The following is a 20572-nucleotide window of genomic DNA, read 5'->3' as shown; positions in this document are numbered from 1 at the left end:
AGCACAACAGATCCTTCTGTAAAACAGACCATATCTTTTGCCACAAACCAACTCATAGAAAATACCAAAAATAAGAGATACCTTGCATTCTATCAGATCATAATAGAATGAAGTTAGAAATCAATGATGAAATTAAAAATAGAAGCTACTCTAACACACGGAGACTAGATAATATGCTATTGAATGACCAATGAATAGCAGAGGAAATCCAGGATGAAATGAAAAAACATTTAGAGGTAAATGAGAATAGTGACACAACATGTCAAAATCTCTGAGACATTATGAAGCCAGTTCAAAGAGCCAGTTCATTGTATTGAGTTCCTTTGTTAAAAGAATAGAAAATACATTACCCTATGTGCATTTATGATTACACAACCAGTGTAACTCTACATCATGTACAACCAGAAGAATGAGAAGTTATACTCCATTTATGTATGATGTGTCAAAATGCATTCTACTGTTATGTGTAACTAATTAGAACAAATATTTAAAATGCAAAAAAAAAAGCCAAATAAATAACATTATAACTCAAAGCCCTAGAAAAAGAAGAACAAATCAACACCAAAAGCAGTAGAACACAGGGAATAATTAAAATAAGAGCTGAAATAAATGAAATTGAAACAAAAGAAACAATTCAAAAAATTGATAAAACTAAAAGTTGGTTCTTTGAAAAACTAAAATTGATAAACCCTTAGCCACACTAAAGAAGAGGAGGGAGAAAATCCAAATTACTAAAAGTCGTGATTAAAAAATTAATATGATGGACACTACTGAAATACTGAAGGTAATCAGAAACTATTTTGAAAATTTATACTCAAGTAAAATATAAAATCTTGAAGACATCAACAAATTTCTAGAGACATATGACCTACCCAAACTGAATCAGGAGGTCATACACAATTAAAACAGATCAATTTCAAGCAATGAAATTGAAAACACCATCAAAAGCCTACCAACTAAGAAAAGCCAGGACCAGACTGATTCTCAGCCAAGTTCTACAAAGGTCTTCAAAGAAAAATTCACACGAATATGCCTCAAATTATTCTATGAAATAGAAAAGGAGGGAACCCTTTCAAACTCCTTCTATGAAGCTAGTATCACCCTGATACCAAAACCAGACAAAGTCATATCAAGGAAAGAAAACTTTAGACCAATATCCCTGATGAACATAGATGCAAAAATTCTCAATAAATTTTTGACAAAATCGCATGCAAAAGACAGTGTACCACAAACAGGTGGGTTTCATCCCAGGGATGCAACATTGGTTCAACATACAGAAATCAATAGAGGTAATCCATCACATCAACAGACTTAAAGACAAGAATCATGTGATCATCTCAATAGATTCAGAAAAAGCATTTGACAAAATACAGTACCCCTTCATATTCAAAACACTAGAAAAAGTAGGAATAGTAGGAACATACCTCAACATGGTAAGGGTTATCTATGCTAAGCCCAAGGCCAACATCATTCTAAATGAAAAAGTTTAGCAGTACTTTAAAAAGTAACATGTAACTATCATACTAACTGGTAACTTAAATTCTGGGCATTTGGTCCAAAGAAATGAGGATGTATGTTCACATAAATATCTGCACTTGAATGTGTTTATTAGCTTTATGTGTAATAGCCAATCTGGAAATGCTCCAATGTCCTCCAGTTGAGTGGTTAAGCAAAGTGTGAATCATGCATGTTATGGAAGACTAGTCAGCAATCAAAAGGAACCAAGCATGATACACAAAACAATCTGGATTAACCTCAAGAGAATTGTGATGAATGAGAAAGCCAATCCCAAATGGTTTCTTAACTCTATGATTCCATTTATATAATATTCTTGAAATTAAAAATAATAAAAATTGAGACTAGATTAATGGTTGCCAAGGGTTAATGAAGGAGTAGAATTGAGAGAGAAGGGAATGGCTATAAAAGGGCAGCACAGAGAACACTCCTGGAGATGGAAATGTTTTTATCCCCACATTTTTTTATCGGTGCATTTATATTGTGCATAATTGTATATAATTATGTAATTTGTTGTTAAATATTCTTACATGCAACTCTACATCATATACAATCAGACAAGTGAGATATTATACTTCATTCATGTATGATGTGTCAAAATGCATTTTTCTGTCATATAACTAATTAGAACAAATAAAATATATATAAATAAAGAATTTACATCAAAGTATAGATAAAAAACATTTTGCTAAAAAAATTCTTAAATGCACAATGTAACAAATCTCCTTTGATTTCCAAGAGCTGTGCCCCCACCTTTCTTCTCCTTTTTCCTCTTTAACTTCTGCATATGAAAGAAAACATGTGACCCTGGACCTTTTCTGAGTGTGACTTACTTCATTTAACATACTGGTCTCAAGTTCCATCCATTTTCCAGTAAATGACAATTTCATTTTTTCTTTATGGATAAATAAACTTCATTTTATGTGTATATACATACACATATATATACATATACATAAATATCAATAGAATATCAATATTCAATATTCTAGTTGTGATATTGTACTGTAGTTTTGTAATGTATTACAGGAAACTAGATAATGGATACAAAGGTCATTCTGTGTATTTTTTATAACTCTATGCTTTTTAATTATCTCAAAAGGTTTAATTTTTAAAAGTGAGTCAATCACATTAACAACTGAAAAATACACAATGTATTACTCTTTAACCAATTTTTAGATACTCCATTTTCTTGAATGAAATATTCATGTTTTTTACTTATAACTAAATTGAATTACTTTGAGTCGAGTTGACATGTTTATTTTAAAATAAAATATTGGTAGAAACTTAAATGAGAGCAATGGAAATATCCCTTGCCAAACACTACTCTGCTAATACTTTTCCAAATATGGACTTTTCCACTTACTTTTGTACAAGTGGAAAATTCCTGTCATGTATGTTTTGAAAACTAAGTAAACATATCTGATTTTACTTAAATTTAGTAAAGTAACAATGGCCTCTAAATTCAATTCCAGCTTAAAAAAATATTTACCATGATATATACACCAACATTTTCCAAAGACAGTGCTTATTTAGAAACCACTGCACAGGGGTTGGGGGAAGAACTCAGCGACAGGGCAGTGCTGAGCATGGGCAGGGCCCTGGGTTCAATCTCCAGCATCGAGAAAGAGAAAGAAGAAAAAAAAAAACCACTATCTAAGATTCATAAAATATGTATATGTACAAATAAATTTTCCTTTTATTTTCCATATTTGGCAAAATATTCTCAAAGTGAATTCAGTTCCCCTAAATTGAAATTTAACACAATGACCATTGTTTTCAAGCCTGTGACTTTTTTCATTTGTAAATTGAAAGAGCATTACATGTTTGAAAAATGTTACTGAATGCTCCATAAATTTTATTAGATATTTTGTTACATATAAATTTAATAACATTTATATTAAACTTTTCAAATCCCAGATGAATTTCAAATGGAAGGAGAATGTGTCTGACAACATGTTATAGAATTTAATGTCTGAAAAATTACTTTGAACAATATAAAACAAAATTTAGATATACTATACCAACATGCTAAAAATAAGTTTATTCTACAAAGCAAAGCAAATAATTTTAAGATAAAATAATTATCATGTTATAATATGGGAAAAAAAAATAAGTTGCCAAGAAAAAAAAAAAAAGAATTGATTGGTTTTCATGTAAAGTTGCATATTGACCAAATTACATTATGTGCATGTATAAATATGTCACAATGAATCCCACTATTATGTATAATTACAGTGTACCACTAAAGAACTAATTAAAATAGATATAATCTCCCCAAAAGAAAGTACCTAAATAGTACAGAATTCTAATCTACTATTTGCCCAACTTTCCCCAATGATAACATCTTATATAGCTGTAGTATCTTAAAAAACTCAGGAAACTGATATGTTATTAACTGAACTAGAGACTTTATTCATTTAATTTTGTATATTCACTTAATTTTTTAGTGTATAGTATTATGAAGTTATTTATATGTATAAAAATATATAAAGCTATATATATTACATGTAAATTAATACTAAATAGATGGTATTTGAAGCATGGTATTAAGTGAGATCACCCAGGGTGAGCATATAGTGAAGGAAAAGTGTTGAGATCAGAACCCTGGTAAATACTGTGATTGAGTAATGGGTTAAGAAAAAGAGCGAGCAACAAATAAAAAACAAGAAGAAATGGTCAGGGAGGCAGGTCCCAGAACTCCAAGAAGAAAAGAGTTTTAAGATGGAGTGACTGCTGAAGGAATGCATTCATTGGATCTGGCTGATTGGACATTAATAACTTTTACGAGCAGTTGTGGTGGAATAGTAGGAGTGAAAGAATGAATTGGGAAGGTAAAGAAGTAGACACAGAGCGTTTCAAGATGGCGGACTAGAGGGTGGCTGCATTTCATGTTGCTCCAGGATTCAGGATTCAAAAGAGGAGATATTGAGAGACTTGGGACCAACTCAAAGCAGCCGGGTGAGTCTCTCCCGTTGGGGAGGCATCCTGGATGGGACGGTAGTCCCGGAACGCAGGGAACTTTGTGAAGTACAGCTGCCCAGCGAGACACCCCTCCCCCCGCTGGAGCAGTGAACTCGGACAACTGGGAGTGTCTTAGAGGAGGCCGCTCAGCACAGCGCTGGGACTCGGAGCAACCACTGGGGCTCCGGTGGCTGCCCAGGGGAGGAGCAGCGAGAGAGCTGTGTGGACTCAGAACACCGGGGCCTGCCCGGATGAGGAGGAGGAGGAGGAGGAGTGCGGCCGCTTGGATTCCGAGTTACTATACCAGAGCTACGGGCGGTTGCCAGAGGAGGAGCTGCGTGGTGAGCTGTTTGGACTCAGACCACTTCTGAACACCGGGGCCTGTCCTGAGGAGTAGGAGGAGGAGGAGGAGGAGCGCAGTGGGTCGCTTGGTCTCCAGTGGCTGCACCAGAGCTCTGGGCGGCTGCCCAGAGGATGCGTGCAGCAGGTCATGTGGATTCAGAGCCACTCAGAGCGACCGCTCCTGAACACCCGGGGGGTTACCTGGAGGAGGAGGAGGAACGGGGCGGGTCACTTCGACTCGGAGTGATTGCCCAGGGCTATGGGCGGTTGGTGGGAGGAGGAGGCATACAGTGAGTTGCTTGGACTCCTAGTGACCGCACCGGAATACGGGGCGGCTGTTGGAAGGAAGAGGCATGCGGTGGGTCTCTGGGACTCAGAGAGATTGTACGGGGCCCCAGGTGGCTGGTCAGAGGAGGGGCCCCATAGCCAGGTGATTAGGTGCAGAGCAGGGTCCCAGGATCTAGGAGGCTTCTTGGTGGAAGAGCCGCACAGAGACACGCTTAGGAGCAGAGCGAAGGTTCCAGGACTGCGGGCAGATTCTCTGAGGAGGGGCAGCCTAAGGAGATTCATCTGCGAAGGGTGAGGCTCCCAGGCCCAGGAGGTAGGGCCGGGCCCCTGGGAACTTTGCACAGGAAGGCAGCCCAGCCCAGGCGGTAGCTGTAAATTGAGGGGAACCTCTAGGAGGGGAACTGACCAGCGAGACCACCCCACCGGGTGAGTCTTCCCTGCTGGGGGAGGTTTCCCCAAAAGGACGGTAAAACCAGAGACACAGGCCCAAACAGGCCTTGCCTCAGCCCGCAGCCTAGTTCCCCTTAGGATGACCATTGGTCAACAAGTGGAGGAACCTCTGCCCACTAGCAGGGAATATACCCCACCTAAAGGCCACCACTCCTAGAGAGGCAGCTTCCTTTAGGAGCACCGCATTATCAACTTCCTCCAAGACTTCAGCCTACTGAAGGCTAAGAGGGGATATATATAGAAATCTTCAAGGACATTGTAAGTCAATAGAGGAAATCTGCAATATCTCAGCGGTCCACTGATACCTGAACAATATGAGAAAACAAGGAAAAAAATGCCGCAAACAAATCTAGATGTTACATCAATAAAACCCAGTGACAGCATGGCAGAAGAAATGACAGAAAAGGAGTTCAGAATGTACATAATTAAAATGATCAGGGAAGCAAATGATGAGATGAAAGAGCAAATGCACACACTGAATGATGAGATAAAAGAGCAAATGCAGGCATTGAATGATCGCACCAATCAACAGTTAAAAGAGCAAATACAGGAAGCAAAAGATCATTTCAATAAAGAATTAGAGATATTGAAAAAAAACCAAACAGAAATTCTTGAAATGAAGGAAACAATAAACCAAATTAAGAACTCCATAGAAAGCATATCCAGTAGGATAGAACACCTGGAAGACAGAACCTCAGACATTGAAGACAAAATATTTAACCTTGAAAATAAAGATGAACAAACAGAGAAGATGGTAAGAAATCATGAACAGAATCTACAAGAACTATGGGATATCATGAAAAGGCCAAATTTAAGAATTATTGGGATTGAGGAAGGTCTAGAGAAACAAACCAAAGGAATGAACAATCTATTCAATGAAATAATATCAGAAAATTTCCCAAATTGAAGAATGAAATGGAAAATCAAGTTCAAGAGGCTTATAGGACTCCAAATACACAAAATTACAACAGACCCACACCAAGGCACATTATAATGAAAATACCGAACATACAAAATAAAGACAGAATTTTAAAGGCTGTGAGAGAAAAGAACCAAATTACATTCAGGGGGAAACCAATACGGATATCAGCAGATTTTTCAATCCAGACCCTAAAAGCTAGAAGGGCCTGGAACAACATTTTTCAAGCCCTGAAAGAAAATGGATGCCAACCAAGAATCTTATACCCAGCAAAACTTACCTTCAAATTTGACGATGAAATAAAATCCTTCCATGATAAACAAAAGCTAAAAGAATTTACAAAAAGAAAGCCGGCATTACAAAACATTCTCAGCAAAATATTCCATGAGGAAGAGATGAAAAACAAAGAAGCAAATCAGCAAAGGGAGGAATTATCCTAAAGGAATTGTCAAATAAAGGAGGAACCATGTAGTGTCAAATAAATAAATAAATAAAATTTTAAAAATGAACCATATGACCGGGAAACCAAATCATATCTCTATAATAACCCTGAATGTTAATGGCCTGAATTCATCAATCAAAAGACATAGACTGGCAGATTGGATTAAAAAGAAGGATCCAACAATATGTTGCCTGCAAGAGACTCACCTCATAGAAAAAGATACCCATAGACTAAAGGTGAAAGGATGGGGAAAAACATACCATGCACATGGACTCAGCAAAAAGGTTGGAGTATCCATCCTCATTTCAGATAATGTGGACTTCAAGCCAAAGTTAGTCAGAAGGGATAAAGAAGGTTATTTCATACTGCTTAAGGGAAGCATAAATCAGCAAGATATAACAATCATAAACATCTATGCCCCAAACAATGGCTCATCCATGTATGTCAAACAAATCCTTCTCAATTTCAGAAACCAAATAGACCATAACACAATAATACTAGGTGATTTTAACACGCCTCTCTCACCACTGGACAGATCTTCCAGACAAAAATTGAACAAAGAAACCATAGATCTCAATAACACAATCAATAATTTAGACTTAACGGACATTTATAGAATATACCATCCAACCAAGAGTGAATACACTTTCTTCTCAGCAGCACATGGATCCTTCTCTAAAATAGACCATATATTATGCCACAAAGCTAATGTTAGCAAATACAAGAAGATAGAGACACTACCTTGTATTCTATCAGATCATAATGGATTGAAGTTAGAAATAAATGAAAGAGTAAAACACAGAAACTATTCCAACATCTAGAGATTAAACAATATGCTATTATATGATGAATGGATAACAGAAGATATTAGGAAGGAAATTAAAAAATTCTTAGAGGCAAATGAGAACAAAGAAACATCATATCAAAATCTCTGGGACACTATGAAAGCAGTACTTAGAGGGAAATTTATTTCATGGAGTGCATTTAATAAAAGAAGTAAAACTCAACAAATAAACGACCTAACACTACAGCTCAAAGCCCTAGAAAAAGAAGAACAGAACAGCACCAAAAGTAGTAGAAGACAGGAAATAGTTAAACTCAGAGCTGAAATCAATGAAATTGAAACAAAAGAAACAATACAAAAAATTGACAAAATAAATAGTTGGTTCTTTGAAAAAATAAACAAAATTGATAAACCTTTAGCACACTAACAAAGAGAAGACGAGAGAAAACCCAAATCACTAAAATTCGGAATGAACAAGGAAACATCACAACAGACACGAGTGAAATACAAAACATAATTAGAAGCTATTTTGAAAATCTATACTCCAACAAAACAGAAAACCTCAAAGACATCAACAGGTTTCTAGAGACATATGAATTGCCTAAACTGAACGAGGAGGACATACACAATTTAAATAGACCAATTTCAAGTACTGAAATAGAAGAAGTCATCAAAAGCCTACCAACAAAGAAAAGTCCGGGACCAGATGGGTTCTCAGCCGAGTTCTACAAAACCTTTAAAGAAGAGCTCATTCCAATACTTCTCAAAGTATTCCATAAAATAGAAGAGGAGGGAACCCTCCCAAACTCATTCTATGAAGCCAATATCACACTGATACCTAAACCAGACAGAGACTCATCAAGGAAAGAAAATTTCAGACCAATATCCTTAATGAACATCGACGCAAAAATTCTCAACAAAATTTTAGCAAATCGCATACAAAAACATATTAAAAAGATAGTGCACCATGATCAAGTGGGTTTCATCCCAGGGATGCAAGGTTGGTTCAACATCCGGAAATCAATAAATGTAATTCACCATATCAGCAAACTAAAAGTTATTCACATGATTATTTTAATAGATGCAGAAAAAGCATCTGATAAAATACAGCACCCCTTCATGCTCAAAACACTAGAAAAAATAGGGATAGTGGGAACATTCCTTAACATTGTAAAGGCCATTTATGCTAAGCCCATGGCTAATATCATTCTAAATGGTGAAAAACTGAAAGCATTCCCCCTAAAAACTGCAACAAGGCAGGGATGCCCTCTTTCACCACTTCTATTCAACATCGTTCTTGAGACTCTAGCCAGAGCAATTAGACAAACCAAAGAAATTAAAGGGATACGAATTGGAAAAGAAGGACTCAAACTATCCCTGTTTGCTGATGATATGATTATATATTTAGAGGAACCTGGAAATTCCACCAGAAAACTCTTAGAACTCATAAGTGAATTCAGTAAAGTAGCAGGTTACAAGATCAATGCTCATAAATCCAATGCATTTTTATACATAAGTGATGAATCTTCAGAAAGAGAAATTAGAAAACTACCCCATTCACAATAGCCTCGAAAAAAATAAAATACTTGGGAATCGATCTCACAAAAGAGGTGAAAGACCTCTACAATGAGAACTACACAACACTAAAGAAAGAAATTAAAGAACACCTTAGAAGATGGAAAGATCTTCCATGTTCTTGGATAGGATGAATTAATATTGTCAAAATGGCCATACTACCTAAAGTGCTATACAGATTCAATGCAATTCCAATTAAAATCCCAATGACGTACCTTACAGAAATAGAGCAAGCAATTATGAAATTCATCTGGAAGAATAAGAAACCCAGAATAGCTAAAGCAATCCTTAGCAGGAAGAGTGAAACGGGGGGTATTGCAATACCAGATCTTCAACTCTGCTACAAAGCAATAGTAACAAAAACAGCATGGTATTGGTACCAAAATAGAAAGGTAGATCAATGGTACAGAATAGAGGACATGGACACAAACCCAAATAAATACAATTTTCTCGTCCTGGACAAAGGGGTCAAAAATATGCAATGGAGAAAAGATAGCCTCTTCAACAAATGGTGCTGGGAGAATTGGAAATCCATATGCAACAGAATGAAACTATACCCATATCTCTCACCATGCACAAAACTCAACTCAAAATGGATCAAGGACCTCGGAATCAGACCAGAGACCCTGCATCATATAGAAGAAAAAGTAGGTCCAGATCTGCAACATGTAGGCTGAGGACCAGACTTCCGCAATAGGACTCCCATAGCACAAGAAATAAAAGCAAGAATCGACAACTGGGACAGATTCAAACTAAAAAGCTTTCTCTCAGCAAAGGAAACTATCAGCAATGCGAAGAGAGAGCCTACAGAGTGGGAGAAAATCTTTGCCACTCACACTTCAGATAGAGTACTAATTTTCAGAATCTATAAAGAACTCAAAAAACTCTACTCCAGGAATACAAATAATCCAGTCGACAAATGGGCTAAGGAAATGAATAGACACTTCACAGAAGAAGATCTACAAGCAATCAACAATCATATGGAAAAATGTTCAACATCTCTAGTAATAAGAGAAATGCAAATCAAAACCACCCTAAGATTCCATCTCACCCCAATTAGAATGCCAATTATCAAGAATACAAGCAACAACAGGTGTTGGCGAGGATGTGGGGAGAAAGGTACACTCATACATTGCTGGTGGGGCTGCAAATTAGTGCAGCCACTCTTGAAAGCAGTGTGGAGATTCCTTAGAAAACTTGGAATGGACCCTCCATTTGACCCAGCTATCCCACTCCTTGGCCTATACCCAAAGGACTTAAAATCAGCATACTACAGAGATACAGCCACATCAATGTTCATAGCTGCTCAATTCACAATAGCCAGACTGTGGAACCAACCTAGATGTCCTTCAATTGATGAATGGATAAAGAAATTGTGGTATATATATACAATGGAATATTACTCAGCCATAAAGAATGATAAAATTATGGCATTTGCAGGCAAATGGATGAAATTGGAGAATATCATGCTAAGTGAGATAAGCCAATCTCAAAAAGCCAAAGGACGAATGATATCGCTAATAAGTGGATGATGACACATAATGGGGGGAGGGAAGGGTTAGTGTTAGGTTTAGAGTTAGGGTTAGGGAGGGGGGGGCAAGTATGGAGGAAGGAAGGACTGTATAGAGGGAAAAGAGGGGTGGGAGTGGTAGGGGGAAGGGAAAAAATAACAGAATGAATCAAACAACATTACTGTATGTAAATTTATGATTACACAAATGGTGTGCCTTTACGCCATGTACAAACAGAGAAACAACATGTATCCTATTTGTTTACAATAAAAAAATACATTAAAAAAAAAAAGAAAAGAAACAGCAGTAGATATGTAAACCTTGCCTGACATTCACACCATAGAGTGCAAAAGGCAGGTAGGTACAAACAACAGACTTTTATGTTCCTTTCACTCATTTATTTATATGGAAGACCAATGTCTTGTGTTTTATACATGAAGGTCAAATATAACACTGCACAGACTAAGTGAAACTTGACACATAAACTCATACTAAAGGTTCATCAACAACTAAAGAAATAATTCAAAAAAAAAAAGTAGACACAGTTCATAGAACTATAAAATGTTTAAAGTGAGCGTAGCAATGAATGCAAATGGAAGGAAAAAAGATAATAAACAAGGTAATAATCCAAACTAAGTACACACAGGAAGAGATGACAGGATGAGAAAAGGTGTCTTAGTCAGCTTTGTGTTGCTGGACCAACATACCTGAAAGCACAACTTAGAGGAAGTAAAGTTTATTTGGCTCACCAAATAGAGGTTCAGAGATTCAGTCTGTGGTCAGCTGACTACATAGCTCTGGGCCTAAGATGAGGCAAAACATGGCAGAAGGGCATGAAGGAGGAAAGATGCTCAGTTCATGACAGCTAGGAAACAGAGAGCTCTGCTCACCAGGGACAAAATATAAAGCCCAAAGTCACACCCAGTGATCTACTTCCTCCAGTCACACCTACCTGCCTACAATTAGCATTCAGTTAATCCATTCAAGTGGGTTAATCCACTGTTTAGGTTATAGCTCTCATAATCTGATTGTTTCACCTCTGAACATTCTTGCACTGTTTCACACATATGACCTTTCGGGGGATACCTCCTATCCAAACCATAACAGAAGGGCATTTTGATTTTGACATAACTGCAAATAAAAAATATATCTTGCTAATCCACCATATTTAATTTAAATATCTGTGACCTCAAAAAAGTTTTCCTTTCATTGTTGTTAACATACATCAACTCAACAAATACATGTGCAAGCCTACTCATGTTGTTTTATTGATTGCTGCTGCTTAAAGAGTTTTCAATTTAATAATGGAGGTATATTTTTATACAATAGTTCAGGGAAATGAAGAGGTGCTAGCCAAGAGAAAAGCATACCAGGAAGAGGAGGCAGCATAAGACAATGAAAAAGAGATTGCTTTTCCAAGATTTAAAAGAAGCAATCATGAGCAAAGGGTGGATCAACTGGAGATAAGGCTGGAGAGGTGAGCAGGGGTTGGGTTTTTCCAGGGCCCTGAAGAAGTCTTTTAGTAAGGTTGATAGATTTTATTTTCTGTACCATTGGAAGTCACTCAGGGTTTTAAGCACTGGCAGATTTACAGTATTCAAAGGGTAATTCTGGTTGCACTGTGGAAAATGCACGAAGGGGAAGGATGGGCAAGAGATGATGGTGTCTTAAATTAGGATACCAGCCACATAAGTGGAAAGAAATGAGGACATTCAGATACATACAGTTGGAGTTAGAGTCTCTCTCCATGCTCCTCACTACTGGGTGTTCTAATGTGCACACTTTGGTGAGCTAATCTTGGAAACAAGAACTTTAACTCTTTAACCTTCTAAATGATGGGCCAATGGGGAAAGAGATTACTAGGCCCTGATCTGTTGTACTTTTCATAACCTAGTCCTATCTTAGGGGTCCCAGTGCTGACCACTAGAGGATGTGCATTTATCTCTCGATGGCAGCTCTGGATCTCGTATGTGGAACCTGTATCCAAGTATCCAGGTCAGATTTTTCCTCTCCACCTTTAGCCATAGATCCATTTCTGTTTTAGTCCCTATTAGAAATACTGATCCTTGCCAGATGTGGTGGTGAATGCCTATAATTCCAGTGGCTTGGGAGGATGAGGCAGGAGGATTACAAATTCAAAGCTATCCTCAGCAAAAGCAAGGTGCTAAGCTCTAACTCAGTGAGGCCCTGTCTCAATAAAATAAAATAAGGGACTGGGGATATAGCTCAGTTGATAGAGTGTTTGCCTCACAAGCACAAGGCCCTGAGTTCAAACCCCAGCACTGCAAAAATAATAATAATAATAATAATAATAATATAAAATAAAATAAAATAAAAGGGTTGAGATGAGGCTTGGTGGTTAAGCAGCCCTGGGTTCAATACCTGGCACTCCCCCCACCCTGCAAAAATAAATAAATAAATAAAAGATACTGATCCTAGAGAATTGTGACAGTATCAGAGACATAGTTTTATCACCATTGTCCAATAAACATTTGCTGAATGGATGATAAAATTAACCCTGTGGGAGAAAGAGGAATCCCTATTTCACAAGAGGGAAATTGAGGTTCACGGCATCAAGAGGGAATTGAGGTATCACTAGTAAGTTGTACAGTCACAATGTAAGCTCAGGTCTATGTCTCTGAATTCAGGTTCCATTAAAATTTGAAGAAATAGCCTTTGTAAACAAAAGCCAAACAGTTAACTGTGGAAGTTTCATTCTATTAAAAAATAAATGTGTAAATGATGTTACCCTTAGTAATTCCTAATTCATGAGATACCCTGAGGAAGAAGTTGTGCTAATTATCATTTGCTACTTCCAAACCTTATTTCTGTTGATCTTTAGTCTTTCAGTCTCTTTCATTTGGGGTGCTGGGGATTGAACCCAGGGCCTTGTGCTTGCGAGGCAGGCACTCTACCAACTGAGCTATGCCCCCAGCCCCCGATCTTTAGTCTTGATAGACATATCTAGAAACCCCTTTGATATTCATTTTAATCTAATGTATAAAAATAATGTCACCTTAAATGTTCAATTAGTCATTTTAACAATCAAGATCGTACTTTTCTATCAACTGAGCTATCTCCCCAGCCCCAAGATTGTACTTTTTGAAAGGTATTTACATAGGCACACTGAAAATCTGAAAGGTTCAGATATTGAAAATAGAGAAACACTGTTTCAGAGTTTGATTAAATAAGAAGTCAAAAGGTAAATGTGCTTTGAAAGCTTTAAAATTTTAAACTGTTGTCCTTAAACATAATTAAGCTGACATTATAATCAATACAATAGGAACCCTCTTCTCTCACATACACAAAGAACTTACATGAATTATAAGTCAATCAATCCCAAGCCTTGAAGAAGATAATTTCCTAGGATGTATTTCGTCATAATTCACGATTTTTCATGGCCCACATGCACATGTTTAGTAAGTACATGAAGCTAGCTCTAAGTTTTATACTCACCCTTTCATGATACTTTTGGTTCTTTTCCCTAAGCTTCTTTATTTGAAACATGAATCGTTCTACTGCACTTTCCTTTATTTGACGACTGAAAATAAACAAAAATAAGATGTGCTATAATTATTTATCTTTGGGGAAAAATGAGAAAAAAATTTAAAATTAAATTATTTGAATTTGAGTAAATTATTAAATATATTACAAAAGCCCAATTAGGGCCCGGTGCAGTGGCACATGCCTGTAATCCCAGTGACTTGCCAGGCTGAGGTAAGAGAATTGCAGGCTCAAGGCCAGTCTCAGCAACTGAGCAACTCAGCAACCTAAGTAACTTAGTAAAACCCTGCCTCAAAATAAAAAATAAAAAGGGTTTGGGATGTAGCTCAGTGGTAAAGCACCCCTGGGTTCAATATCTGGTATTTAAAAAAAAAAAAAAAAAAGAACTCATTTCAGGATAAGAACATTTCCTAAACCATTCTGGATTTTGAATCTATTTAATTCTTTAACCTCGAGGATGTTTCTCAAAAAAAGAATTAATCACTGTTCATGTTTCATGGATGTAATTTTATACTTTCTAATTATCTATAAATAATTCAGTTTAAAGAAAACATGCTTTCTACAATCCCTAAAACATTCAGATAATAAGACATGCATCAGGGCAAGCACATCTTGAAATACTAAGATAATCTAGGCGTGCCTATTGGATCAAGTTCATTAGTGCTCTATCTCATCTACAAATAATAAAAGCTTCTTTCCTGGAACAAAGACATTTCTTTAAAACCCCAATAAGTGTTTGTTGAGTATATCTTCGGTATGAAAAAGAAGGGGAAAAGAGCAGGAAAACTTTAGTACAGGCTGTCTGAAGTGTTAGTATATCTCTATATCACCATTCTCTAGTAAATCTTAACTTTAAATCTCAGACCAAAATAAGGCAACACAAATAGCTTCACCTAAGTTCCTCACCTCCAATCAAAGCAAAACAAAAGTGAAACCAGAGTGCCTCTTGTAATATAAAGCTGCTCCCCCACCCTTTATGCTGCAGTCATTTCCCTGCCTCCCAATGTCTTGTCAGTCTGTGAACATCCTAGCTAGCTATTGGTTCCTCAGTCAGCTTGCAAGTATCCTTCTCCATTATTAGCCCCGTTAGCCCACAGAATTTGCTTAAAGGATAGCTCCCTGCCATTTTCTTTCTCTCTCTTCTCACATTCATGCTTTCTCTCTCCTCACTTTCTCTCTCCTCACTTTCTCTCTCCTCGCTTTTCACTCTCTCTCTTGCTCTCTCTCTCTCTCTCTCTCTCTCTCTCTCTCTCTCTCTCTCTCTCTCTCTCTCTCTCTCTCTCTCTCTGTCTCTCTCTGTCTTTTTTTCCTCTGATTTTCTCTCTTACCCTGCAGGGAGACACTGTTTGCTTAATAAACCCTCTTATGTGAGTTCCTGTGTCCGGAGTGGTTTCTGGGTTCTTACACCTCTCATGTAGTGGACAGAGAAGTGATTAAAGAATGAGGTGCTCTGGTATTATATCTTGTCCTTACCACATTTTACATACTTGATCACAGGAAAGTCCATTCTCTGGGCCTAAATTTCCAAACTGTTAAATAATGACAGCAATACCCAGTTCTACATATTATTGTGAGGATTAAAATAAGAAATCATATGTAAATGTTTCTAGAATAAAATACTTATAAATTCCTATTGAATCTAAATCTGATATCCTGTCAGTCTTCTCTCTTAAGTATCATTTATATTTGTGACATTGTATACTTAGTAGAAAAATAAGGTTCCTTCCTTCCAAATGATTAGAAAATGTAATGTAAAAACAAAACAACAAATCCTTTAGTGGCAAAAAACTGCATTTCAATACCATAAAACTTGGATTTTAGTCCTGGTTTTCCAATAACTGCCAAAGGAAACAATGTATTTAGGCCTTGGCTTGCGCTTCTGTAAACAAGATTAAAGGTTCTTTAATCTTTAAAGATTTAAAGAATCTGTGGTTCCTTTGAGTTTCAAAATTCTACAATTTATTGACCAGTGTTCCCTTTCATGCAGTCATATGTGCATCACAGATTCAGTGAGCTGCCACCACTGCCCAGCATTGCTTTGGGTATTAGAGATAGTTTTTAACAAGACCTTCCTGATCCTTGATCTCAAGGAGTACAGTTTACTACTCAATAAAAAATATTGTTTTTATTTTTAATAAAAAATATTTTATTTACATATTGTGATACATACTATGGGGAAAATATCAGGACATGAAAAGGACAGTAAATGGAAAGAACTACTATGGTACTAGGTTCCACACAACAGTAAAAAACATGCCTTAAGTAAAAGCCATCCTTTACTTCTTATTTAAAGCTTAGGTGTGCAAAAATTGTGAAGAAATTCCTCTATCTCACACATTTCAGGAGAAAAATTAAAGTGCTGTATAATAAAATTTATCTGAAATGAGCCTGTAGAAACTTGTGCAAATTACTTACATAATTTCTGCCATTATAAATGTAATACTACTTCTCTGTATGGGTGTGGTAAGCAAATGAATCTCAAGGAATTGCATGGGATATACTTACGGTAAAAAAAAAAAAGTTATTTGTTGCTTATCTGAATTTCCAACTTAATCTGGTATATATATATTTTATTTGTTACATCTAGCAACCTGACACTTAAGACTTCCACCCCTACCCTCAGAGCATCTAGAAGCAAATGGCCTAGGACTTTGTCTCAATGTTCATTTAGTGGTGAGCATCATTAGGACGGTTGCAGCAGCATCAGCAGGCCTCTGGGAATTCTGAGGAGCCCTAAATGTTTTGGCAGCTTCATTGGCCCCCTTGTGGAGCTCATGGTAATTATTGTAGGACTCACTGAGTTGAGTCTCTCTGGAATCCACTTCAACTTTCCCGTGAAGAGATGGATTTGCCAGGAAGCGTCAAGGCTTAGCTTCAGAACTCCATATTCTTAGCCACCTTGTGCAATTCGATCTTCACTTTTCCTTTTCATATCTCCCCCACCAGTGCCCTAGTATCCCACATGTCACAATAAATGCTGAATCAATAAACCAATTGCTGAATATATAAACCAATATATATTAAATTGGTTTGGAAAGGATATAGTGCTATTCTGAAGCACAATAATAAATTGTTGGTAATAAAATGTGTCACCTTATCCCTTCCCTCCTTGTGTTATTAAAATGTTAGTTATGTGTAAACTTTTCTCCTCCATGCAATTTCATTGGAAATTTGGGGAAGGAAAACAAATGAATTTGAATTTCAAAAAAAAAATCTATATTTTATATATTTTTAAATCTATACCTATACACAAATCTGTTCCTATATCTACATCCATCCAATTTCATTGTACAAAACTGAGAGGAAATAACTATAAAGGAGAAAGTGAAAGTCATCATTACTCAGAGATGACCACTTTACAGATTTAGCATTGACAGTATCAGCCTTTTGGAAAAAGTCAGAGGTTCACAACCTCATGTTCTTGGGAGAGCGTGCCTATGTACATGGAGTTACCTATCAAAAGGCAGGGTTCCTTTATAGTTATTGATACTATTGCCAATGTTTTCAGAATATTTGAACAATTTACACTCACAAGTGAGTAAGATCATGCCTATCTCGTGGCAAGCATTTCACCACTGAGGATTAATACTTTAAATTTTTCCCCATACAGATAGGCAAAAATGATATCTTCTCTTTGTTCTCGTGAGTATGATTTTGCTCTCAAGCTCCAACAATATTTACTCAAGAAAGAAGCTCTGAGCTTAGACTATGTAGTAGTTATGCTAGGTACTAGAGATAGAATGAATTATAAAATGCAGTCTTTAAGGAACTCAGAGTTTGTTGAAGGAGCCAAGCAGAAATTGCCTATCATATTTTCCCCTCACCTCAAATATTCTAACTGCTTGCTCAATATAAAAACAAGAATTCCCAAATCACACAACCAAATAAACTTTACTTTCAAGAAAAACACTATTTTAATCGATTTTTTTCTACTCACAACTATATTCATACCTATGTCTATATCTATGTCCATATTCATTGTAGATAAACAAATATAAAGGAGAAAATAACCCATTATTATTCAGATTATTTCTAAAATTTCAATTGCTCAAAAACCATTAATCAACTTTCTGCTATGTGCTTATTACATCATTAGAAGATAAGATAGAATGAGAAATAAAAGATGCCGCCAGAGGATCCCTAGACAATTCTTCCTTAGATGGGTGAGAGGAGGTGGCTTGGCTACTTGTCACATGACAAAAGTTCTCTTACATGGGAATGCATGGAATGAGTAATCTGTCAATAGCAGAGCATAGAACAGCAAGTCTTTGACTGTTTCAGTCCATGAGATTATTTACTAAGTTTTAACAAACGAAAGAGAATAAAGGCATGAGACATTCAGTTCTTATCTTGCACTAGATTATGAGAATTCTTCAATATTGGTCTCTTTATAAACCTGTGCTAAAGAGGAGAAAGACTGGCCTCTGGTTGACCCCAAAGAGAGAGAAACAGCTGTAACTGGAAGTCCTCCCTATAAACCATGGGAGCAAATTAGAGACCAGATTGTGTTCACAGAGTCTGACATTTTGTATCCTTTCCTAAAATGAGATAAAGGATGTTTTCAGTATGTTGAAAACTCAGTACTAATAATAACTGGTTATTACTTAATGTTACCTCAGATAGAAAATAAAGGGAAACTGTTAAAAAACCCCTTCCAGTGGATGTTTCTGTCTTAAGAGTTCTGACTCTTTGACTCACTGCCTTGTTAAAAAAATAAAAAATAAAAAAGACATATGAATACACTTGGAGTCTCTCAAGGAGGACGAGATGAATTTTCCCTGAATGTTGTTAAAAACAATTCTTTTAAACAAAGACCTAGTCACTAGCATCACAAGTTCCCCACTTTCAACCTAATACCCCTCCAATAAATGACTTCCCATTTCTAAATCCCATGTCTCCTTAGTCTCCCTTGCTTAAACCACAGGTGTCTGCCCTGGCTTTCTCCCCCTCACTCTTTCTTCTCGGTTCCTGGACTATGGTAAGGTCTCTTCACACTACTGTCTTTCCATAGCATTCTCTCCACTGCTCTTTCTCCAAAACACGTATTCATTTTCCAGAGATCAACCCAAACATGGCTTTCTTACATGAGCTTTTTCAGATCCCTCTGACTAGGTCGAGTCCTTTAGTTCCAACATTGAGCAGCACCTGACACTTTGTTTTCACAGTACCTTCCTTACAGCAGCATATTTACATATATGTAAAAGACTTGTTTCCCATACTGCATCAGATCAACGGGACCAGGCGGTCCTATTCATTGTCCTTCTCCAGTACCAGGACTTGCCTTTCACATGATAAGCACTCGAGTACTTGTTGAATGAGAAAATGAATGAAGGAATGTCAGTCTTATTTCAGAAAAGACGGATACTTATTAATTCCCTAACAACACATGAAGCAACTGCCCTGTGCCAAATGTTGAGGTTCACAAGCTCTGAAAGGGTTTCTCCCTATTCATTGGAATAAAATATCAACAAAAAATGTCACCTCTAGTTTTATCTCCAGTGCTTGGGAGTGAGACATTATGAAATGTCCTCTTTATTAAATCATTCTAAATCATTTGGATTTGATCTGTAGCCACTTAGGTATAATATAAATTGAAATGTCTAAGAAATGGAGTGTTAAATAAAGGGAATTGTCCTCTCCTATTGGTCTACAAATGTCCCCTAACCCTTCCATTTTGCATTTTAAGAGGTAAACCAGCTGTGGCATGTCTAGGAGAGAGTGACCACTTAAGCAATGGAGGGAGCCAAACCAAACAAATGCTATTTCATAGATAGGATTTGAACTGTTATATTCAAAGTTTTAAAAACCTTTAAAAATGTGTGCATAGCACAACAGTGTAATTAAACCTTTGATCCATCTCTATTTTGTTGGCATTTGTTTAGTGCATCATTACCATTTGGAGTTATGTAAGTCTTAACAATGATTATATTTACATAAAGCAACACTTTAATTTCAGAATACAAACTTACTGGTAGTCAAGAAGCGCTTCACTGATGGGCAATTTGCCATCCTTTGGTGGCCCATCTTGTATGTCCTTTTTATTTGCTTTCCCTGTGCTTTCCATTGTTCTGCTTAGTCATTAAGGAACATATCTGTTTAGCAAAGAGACATAGGAAAAGTGAATAAATTTGATCTTTTTTCCTCCACTTGTGTTTATGCTAGATAAGGCACTGCTGGGACTTCATTTTAAACTGGTTTTGTCATCCTAACTGCTTACTTGTCCCCAGATCTAACATCAAACACAAGACTGGAACATCATGAATAAACTGGATTCTTGA

General features: G+C 36.7%; 1 protein-coding gene across 1 annotated transcript in view; it reads right to left on the bottom strand.

Moving 5' to 3' along the window:
• Nucleotides 1–20358, bottom strand: part of CCDC83 (coiled-coil domain containing 83) — a gene marked incomplete at its 5' end in the record, with an annotated part of 61074 nt that extends 40716 nt beyond the window's left edge. Inside the window, 2 exons of the mRNA XM_079105616.1 lie at nucleotides 14247–14331; nucleotides 20264–20358. Of these exons, the coding sequence (XP_078961742.1) occupies nucleotides 14247–14331; nucleotides 20264–20358 (180 nt within the window). The remainder of the gene's footprint in view (nucleotides 1–14246; nucleotides 14332–20263) is intronic.
• Nucleotides 20359–20572: the final 214 nt, after the last annotated feature.

The sequence above is a fragment of the Sciurus vulgaris genome, assembly GCF_902686455.1.
Source record: "Sciurus vulgaris genome assembly, chromosome: 11".
Lineage (NCBI taxonomy): Eukaryota > Metazoa > Chordata > Mammalia > Rodentia > Sciuridae > Sciurus > Sciurus vulgaris.
The sequence above is the reverse complement of the archived record's forward strand: the minus strand, read 5'-3'. Positions and strand labels throughout refer to the sequence as shown.